The following is a 9,710-nucleotide window of genomic DNA, read 5'->3' on the forward strand; positions in this document are numbered from 1 at the left end:
TTAGCTGCATGTATTGTATATTGCTTTGAAATACACAGTTCAGATTTAAAACGGCAGAGTAACAGTATTCATTGCTTTAGAATGATTTACTAACAGATGACACATTCTCAAAAGGTGGCGAGTTGTATGTCACACGCATTTTATTGAAATCACGCTTTTGTTATTGAGATGCGAAGTGTTTTTTTTTTACATATGGACATAAAATTTAAAAATATCGTCTTACATTCATATTGTATTATAATAGTTAAATAGAAACACAGCTGGGGTCTATAGCGGATCATTGAAAGCCTATAGCCTGTTCATCGGAATCATTCGACCACAAAATAGAATATGACAGTCTAGCATTGTATTCATCAAAGATTGTATAGCTTGAAGTAAAATACAATACAGACAAAATTTCAATAAATGGTAAATGAGCATCTCTGGGATACAATTGTAATATCACTCTCAAATCAAATCGTTTGTATGATATTTCAAATGTGCCGCGACGTAAGCAATATGAGTGTGAGGGGACGTCGACCATAACAGTAACAGTGTGACCTTACGCTGCTGTTACGTGGCAGACATGCAATATATACATTTCTCACTCGAAAGTGATTATTCACTGATTGCTTTATGTCATAGATAGGTAAAATATTCAGTTACTAAATATTGGTTTAAAACACTCCAAGGAGTTAATGTACCCACAATAGATAAATACATCACAGTCTGCTAAGTTCAAATTTCGTCCTGGTTTAGTTAATTGCCTTCCACGCTAAGTTCCGTGATGACGAGAAAAATATCTCGTCTACAGATTGTTATTCATCCTGCTATGACACACATGTTTAACCCTTCAATGCACACGACGTGTATACACATTTTACAGTTTATAGCTACACATATGCTGTATGTACAATCGGACAACGGTAAATATAAGTACATGTATAGTATACAGAAGGTAGTCTTGCCCTCCTCGGTATCAATAAAATCTGAAATATTATATTACGTAAGATAATGATGGCAATTGATATCATCCAAACGATGTACATTCGACTGTGCCATCAATTCTATGTATCGCTTTACGTATTTTATTTCCGAGAGCTATTTTTGCCATCTAAGGATTTCATCAGTCTCGTCTGTTTATCTTTACTTTGTTTTTGTTTACCGAACAATCAAATGTTGGCCGATTTCTACACATCAGTTCCTATGTTAGTCGTCGCACTGTTAGCATATGACGATGAATATGGATAGCCACCTTTGCGTTCTTTGCGGTAACATAAAAACGCTTTGGCGAAAGCTCTTCTACAGCGAGCGCTTGTTAACGTATATATAAATGGGTTGATGGAAGTGTTAACAAGCAAGAACCATCTATTGAGGGAGTAAATGCAGATCGAGAAATTGCCACCGTAAAAAGTACCCGTGGTCTGCCATATCAAGTGAATAACATATTTGTATGCAGCTGGCAGGGTACAAATAAAGAACACAACCGAAATACAGATGCATGTCACCAACACTTGAGTTTCGTCTGATTTCTTTGCAGTCCTTCGGTCCTTACCAAGTTTTTTAATGGATTTTTTGAAGTTTTTTACTGTCAGTGTGTACATGCAGGAGACCGTGACGATAGATGATAAGAACATGATGAAATACATGATGAAAATAGTGTGTTCTGCTTGGGTAGCTCGCATTTTGTCCGTATTTGCTAGTGCACACTGCACAAGCTTTGGCGTTGAACATAACAACCCAAGACCCCAGGTGCAGGCGATAACTCTCGTAGTACGGCCTTTAGTGTTGAAAAGTCTTGCTTTCAATGGGTTACAGATACCCATATAACGTTCTATACTAATGATGGTTATCATCCAGAGTGACACGAAGAGTAGAACGGTGTGCAGGTATGTTAAGGCACAGTTAAATATCAAATCAGTGACTTGTCCATACGTCAATCGAATGATGTAGTACATCAACACCGAAAGTAACAGTAACATATCTGACATGGCGAGATTAACCAGATACCTATTAGTTAACGTCTTCATGTATCGTACCCGACAGAACACGAAAATGAAAGATAGATTTAACAGTATGCCACAGGTAGAAATGATCGTTCCTCCGATGAAATAAGGTACGCCAGCAACAGCACATACGAAAGATTGAGGAGGCAAAGTCGAATCGTTAACAGCTGAGTTTGGCGCGATGCTAGTATTCCCGGCAGAATAGGTGTAGGAAAACATGGTGGTATCTGTGTTTGTTAAGTCCACTCACTGAAATGAGAAACAAACAGAAAATTGTATTTAGTGCTGCTTGTTGCTGGTATCTTGAACAAATATTTATTCGCAAACATCCATATGGTAATGATATACATCATAGTTCTATGTATCGCAAATTTAATCAAACGATACTTGCCTCCGAACTAAACATTTTGTAGAGAAACATTCTCACAAGTGGAATTTTTGGGTTTTGGGAAGTCTAAATAGCAATACAATAAACAAACAAATCTAACTTCCTGAGTAGTAGGTTTGTTTTCCTCTCGACAACTTAAACCTGACAACTACATGAACTAATCATAAGTTTATTAGCTAAATATCTTGTTTATACATATGTAGAGATATGTAAATGATAAAAAATGATATGTTCGTACTGCACAATGTTTGATAAAATATATATTTTAGCGTTGTTTTGTAGAACGAGACCCAATTTAATCATCATGAAACGATCAGCCACCGTAGCAAAGCACGTACCTATCGTTTCACAAAATATCCAAAAGTTACGGACGAGAAGTTGGTTTTGCTACGACCGGTTTAATTACTTCAGTGACAAGTATCGGCCTATTGGCCGTAAAAACGTGGTCCGCAAACCGCAATTTTGCGTTCAAAGCTTTACCAGTTATCCCTATATGCCACGTTCACATAAGGGAAACCATTATTTCACACCTTGTTATTATAATTTTGCACTATATTATAAAGGGATGCATTGTATAGTTGAAGTTTATGCTATGATAACCTAACACGCGCACGTACATCACAAACGTTTTGCTTAAAATACTACGTAACTGGTATGCATAATCCTGGATATTTCACAAAATATGTTGGTGTATATGTATTCTATTATTTGTGACATACTCACCAATTGCAGTGGTGTAAAAGATGTTGCCCCAAGTTTACCTGCTGTTAAATACCACGATAATAATGTGGAGCGATCAATGTTTCGATGTTTAACACATTGTCACCTTTTGCAGTTGGTCAAGTAACAAGCTGAGATCCGATATCCACAACTGTAGCTGCAAGACGCTCCTTCAAAAGCTGTTTGACTTGGGCAATGAGTTGTTCCAAATGATATTTCCCGAGCTATTCGCTACTTTTAAACAGCGAATCACACATGGGCCATATGCACTGCATACTATTTGCATGGTATTTGCATACTTAACCGACGAATCACCACCAACATAACATGTCATTGCATAATGTATGCATATGATGTTTAGGTGTGTTTTGAAAGTGTTAAAGTCCATTTTACGCGACTGCGCCACTGGAAAGTATTAAAGACAATTTTACACCATAGATCAAATGAACCTGGCACATAGGATGCTGCTATGTAGTAAGATATTTGTACAGGAAACAGAAGGCAGTCATTGTTCTAATCCAACGTTCTCATACTGCGTCCAGCAGTTATATAGAGAAGGTCGTTGATAACACGGAAAAAGACAAGGGAACAAGGCTACGTACGGATATTATTACTGATCAAAGCAATCACGACGGTAAAGTGCTATCCTATAATGTTTTCATCATTTCCACGAAAAGAAATAAACCATAAGCAATTGCTAATTGCAGTGCTTATCATCAAACTATATATAGCTAGCAGTTGATTGATAACTTAAAGTGTTATTTATCGTGGAGTTTTATCACCTGACTATTACTATTCAATAAAGTTGTAATAAGTGACGAAACATGAAATGTCAAATGTTCTACGAATTCACACAAAGCAGCTTATGACAAAATGTGATTTCTAAAAATCTTTACAAACCATTCACTAGTCGTTTCAGTGAGTGATTGTGTTATTTGAATACCAACGACTTCGCAGTAAAATAACGTACTCAACGAAACATATTGCCCACATAACTGCAATGTATTTCGTCTTGTGGTTGATATTTTGAACGAATCTGGTTTAAATGCATCAGATGATAACAAGGTAATAATTCATCACGTTGCCAGGAAGGCATCGACAGTGATCCATATGTTATGTATAATAATGCATTCATGGTCTTTCCTTTGTACTGCGAACTCGTCGGCTGTCGCATTCCATGAGAGCTGTGAGGAAAATTAATGGCTTTTGAAGGGCTTTGAATTATTATAGTCTAAAAGATACCCACTTACTGTAAGGTCACGTTATTTCCAGAGGACGACGTACAATGAAACAGCGATGTACATGCCATAGGTACGAGGACAAGTATTTTATAAGATAAGAAACAGTATAGCGGTGTGCAGATACGGACAGCATAAGAGGAACATGTGGATGCTTGCCACCTGACAGAAAGAAATTACCTTTAAAGTAATACGAAACACGGGCCTAGGAAAAGACGTATAATCACCAAGCAAATAATACGTATATGTCTACATATAAAGGGATAGTGACACGTTAGCATGCGAAACCTGGTAAGAGGTTGTGGTGATCATGACAAACAGAATTATCTCGGGAAATGGAAAGCGCGATAAAAAAACCTCACTTTATTGTTATAGTGTATTTTGCAGAAGAGTGAACACAAAAGCTTTGAATTCAGTGCGCAAGCTCGAGAGAGTACACACATTTAACGTATCATTAGTCTGAGTACATTTAGAAAGCTTTCGTTGCCAACTTTTGATTACGGGGAAATAACTATGTTTCTTCCTCGAATCTTATCTTATTAAACAAAACAAATTTTCTAACAATAAATAATTGCAACAAATCAGTCCGTGAAGGTTTCAAATAAACGTTAAATTCACTTCACTAAACAGTATCGAGTTCGAATCTCCGTAAACAGCAAAGTGAACAAGAAGTAGTACAATCCTATCCATTACAGGTCCTGTATTTCATCAGCATAGTTTGCTTTGTGACCTCGTCCATATTTTCTTTTTCAACTTTGAATCTATAAATAATTAAAGGAGGCAATGAACGTTTAAATCATATCCATCATTTGCATCGTATGCAGAGCTTACACATTCGTTTTCATAAATGGAGAAATTATATACGACATGCATGCGCATATAAATTTATTTACAACATCACCTAATTCATGCATTTCCTTTTCCGTTAAATTGTATTCTAGTCAGCACTATGCATTTTAGGAATTGTAAGTCAACATTTCTTGCACGTTTAAAGCGTCTATTCCTCAAAAAGTGCTATAGATAAGTTCGAACTAATCATCATCGTTTTTAAAATAAAAGGTAGTCATGAATCCATTTCCTCAAAAACAGTTTCCTGAAACATTTTCTTTTTTCCGACTATTCAACCTTTTAGATATCAGCGGTACCGTCAAACAATACTAACTACTTTTGCGCTACACGATTCTTTGTTCTAAATTGTTGTCGGTAATTTTATCTCGTATCTACCGAAAATAGCGGGAAATGTATAAATAATCAAAACACATCTGGTGTCGCATTTTCATCTAGCATCAAATGAGGCAACGATGAGGACCACGTTGGTCCTTTAAACACTTAAAAGGAATGCAACCTATGTACCAATAGGCTCCGATAGCTTTGCCTTTCTGATTCACCTACATTCAGAAATATAGATCCTGCAAAACATCGTCAGTAAAATTTCGCAATTCAAATTACGCTATAAAACATGATTGACATTTGGAGCTTTTTTTTATCAATTTGATCACATTGTTTGTGTTTGTAAATACAACTGAACAAACATGTCGACTACCTAATTGAAAACGTGAATGATATAGATGTCACTTCAGTTGAATAATGAAATCGTTCTTTATTCGATTGGGTAATTGCATTTAGCTCTGGATGGTAAATAAAATATACGGCGAAAAGCATACAGTTTACTTGTAGCTTCCTTTCAAATAATTACATTTATTTTGAATTTCCTGTTTTGGACACATCCGATGTCGCAAACGTGTGATTGATGAACGTGACTGCTTTTGGGAATGTACCAACTTCACCGTATTCCCATGGCATCCTATATGATGTGAAGTGATTAATAAATCAATTGATGGAAGTGTTTTACTAATAATAACGTGCCAAATGAGATGTTGATGATTGTTTTGAATCTATGATTCAATGTTGCTGTGAAGATAACATATCAACTAGATAGGACGTTGTTCTTTGACCCCATGCTGTAAAATGCCAAGTTGAATCGATTTTTACACTATCACTGATGGTTTTAGCACTCTAATTGGAGAAGACGATGTGTCGTAAAGTGGTTCGGAAATACAGTGTAAGGTTTCCCTTGATGTTATATTGAGTGCTAATGATATTTATTAGACAGAACATTCCAAAGACCGTGAAAGCATTAAACACGGAGACAATATGATAAGAGATGGTTTTACTAATGTACAAATCTTTTACTTTTGTGCTAATGGTGTCTGACTATGACAATGCCAATTTCTCGACGATCGACGAATCTATCTGACAGACATTACATTCATGACATCTGGTAGTGTCTACGTTTTTGTTCAGTTGTAAACATCTTCATAGCACTGCATACAAGTGTTGTTCGTGGAATGATTTAATTTTGAATAGTTTTTACCTATAAATGGCATAACCTTCAAAAATGTCCTCATTATTTTTTTTTGTAGATTCTGAAGCCAACTATAGGCCAATGACCTCTTTCTGAATGGCACATTACCCTTAAAGCTCTTCGTTTAAGTTATTGTGGCTATTAAGGCTAATTTGTGTTTAATTGGTAACGTCAATTCCGAATGCGACTCACACTTATAATTGTGTTTACCATATCCGTTCAATTTTACCATGCTTATTTGTCATTTGGGAAAAGCCGTGCCACTAAAATTGGTCCCGTATTCACAACTACCCATGATTACGGAATCCAAACGAGATTTCGATATTTAAAGTTCAATTCTAAAGACTAACGAGTTAATTTATTGTTTGAAAGTTATCACACTAACTTTATATTTAAAGAGCACGGTGTAATGGACTTTGAGCAATCACAGCTTGGGTGCTTAAAATTGTATTAACCCACTGTTATTCGTTTACGGTAGTAAACTTTTTTTGACAATCTTGTGCATGTATTATCTTCATAGAAAAAACCCACAAACGTTTTAAAGCTAAACTAGCTGCATCTGAACTCATGTTTTGATAACATTTTGTTAAATACCAAAACGTACTTGTAATATCGAACGCCTGGAATGGTATTGCATCACCTGTACATGTATACATGTTAAATAAAATAAAGTTGATTGTTGGATTCGCAGCTAAAATGAGCGCCTTCAACAGATTTAAACCTTCCATTACAATATTAATGGATAAGATCGATCACTGCTTATCATGTTCAATGTCTGATTATTGAATTGGTATTTTAACACTTTTCAGTGAATACATTGTGGTTGGATGATCTGAAAAAAGATACTACAGTTACAAACTAGTACACTTTTAACATGGTGACAGATTCAAAACCAAGTTTTCCCTCAAGATTTAAACTTGTCACTACACCACCTATGAATAATATAGATGACTAACTAACAGATACGGTGTCTTTGATAAGTAAAGGACAACTATTAGCGAATATATATTTGATAAAGAAATCCCAGTTGCAGCTATGGCATCTTTAACAATATTTCTAAAATATGTCCATGTGAGAAATAAGTTTGTCATGCCGAACAGACCAGTATACATCATTAAAATTTATCACATGAATTAAAAACTGATTTAAATTTGGGCAGTTATTTTCTACAATAACTTTGCACATAAATTGTTCTTTACAGTACATTTTATATGTAAGTTCTCATCCCACGTATACCTCATACGGTGCAAAATGTTATGACGTAGAATCATATGACGTTTTCATTTATCATCTTCCTTGAACGATGTTCATGTTGTAATCATATCCATACATGTTGTTCAAATTTTATATTGAGTCACATATTGTAATAACAAATGCACATTATTAAATGTTCAGCCAGGATCTCGGTACGGTCTGTCTTTCCAGGATGCAAGCACAACGTTTGTTTGAATGTAAATTATGGTAACGAATGGTATATTTCAACCATAAACACCGTTACGTTTGTGGTTGAAAGTGTTTGACTTTATTAGCTGTAAGGCATGTTCTCATGGAAGGAACTTTATATATTGCCTGTAGTTTTGACATTTGACATTCAAAGACTGAATTAGAGAAAATGCAACGACAGTTTTTATGAACAAAGGAATAGGGAAATTATAGATGAAGCGCTTTGATTACAAGGCTGTCTAAACTAGAAGCGTTGCAAAAGGGCATTATCGTGTTTGATAAAACACAATTGCCCTAATTGACAAACATCTCTACATCAAGATACATATAGATTGCTTCGATCGGAAGTTTGATCAAAAGAACTTTCATCAAATTGAGAGTTCATGAACAGTTATAGACGTTCTATCAACTCTAATGTGTAAAACTAACATTTTTCATGTACGTGCCGGGTAAAAGAAATTGACTTAAAATCAACTCTGTAGGTAATATCTCACGTAAAAGTAGATACTAAGTAGATTTGAGATTGACAGGATCCAATTGTCTATCGCTGTCGGCTTGCATATAGATTGAATATACTAAACTAAGGCTTATAATCTCTGCATCCATGTAATACAAAGGTTCACTTCTTCATCTCAATAAAGTCCACCAAAGATACATCACAACAGTATTCATTTAATTTTTCTTTTTCTTGGAAGGAAACTGCTATCATGACAAGCGACCAGACACGAAGATAGAAGAGGAAGTAAATGAGACGAATAGAAAGAACAATGATGTGTTAGGGGAAAATGGCAAACTAAAGGCAGAACTTAAATGGCTTAGAACAGTACAATTAAGGACAGAAGGAAACTCGGAATAATTTGTTTTATGAAAGATCCCGAATTTCAGCAATAAACGATAATTTTCAGCAATAAACACCGAATTTCAGCAATAAACGATAATGCCATCGTATACTTTATGAGGACATTTCACAATATTTGCAACGAATTCATTTATCTGTCTCTGACAGAAAAAAGAAGCGCAACTACTACGACTGAAAGTTTTATCCGAGAAGAGGAAGGTATACGTAACTGTCGAATTCCTGATGTCAAATATTTCAACAAATGTCAACGACTCGACGACTCCAAGCATTACTTTATTTGAGTGTAATGAAGTGAACTGAGGCTCGTTTTGAAAAATGTCAAATCTTTCGTTAACAAGGAATGGTTTTCAACGTTGAGATTATCCTTGGCTGGAGACACATTGTTCACGGTTATCAACATGAGACAGGGAAATTGAAGTTTTAAACCTGCTCCTCATGACAGCAGCTTTCACTGTATACCAATACAAGATTACTAATGAAGCTCCACTAGCTAGATATTTGCAAGACGAACTGGTAATCTTGAAATATTGTTACAAAGAAAAACACATCACTACTAAGATTACTATTAACTTCCCCCACAAACAATTCCCTTGTTTGAATGTAATAAGTTGTATTTCTCGTTATGAAAGACATCTAACTAAGCTTTACATAATGGCACAGACAGCAATATGAAACCTTTACACAAGTAAATATATAATTGTCTTCACATTTG

General features: G+C 35.4%; 1 protein-coding gene across 1 annotated transcript; it reads right to left on the reverse strand.

Moving 5' to 3' along the window:
* Positions 1-1,169: 1,169 nt before the first annotated feature.
* On the reverse strand, positions 1,170-2,204 carry LOC144433655 (thyrotropin-releasing hormone receptor-like). Its single transcript, XM_078122036.1, has one exon. The coding sequence runs from the start codon at positions 2,202-2,204 to the stop codon at positions 1,170-1,172; it is 1,035 nt and encodes a 344-aa protein (XP_077978162.1).
* Positions 2,205-9,710: the final 7,506 nt, after the last annotated feature.

This window comes from Glandiceps talaboti, chromosome 1 (assembly GCF_964340395.1).
Source record: "Glandiceps talaboti chromosome 1, keGlaTala1.1, whole genome shotgun sequence".
Classification (NCBI taxonomy): domain Eukaryota; kingdom Metazoa; phylum Hemichordata; class Enteropneusta; family Spengelidae; genus Glandiceps; species Glandiceps talaboti.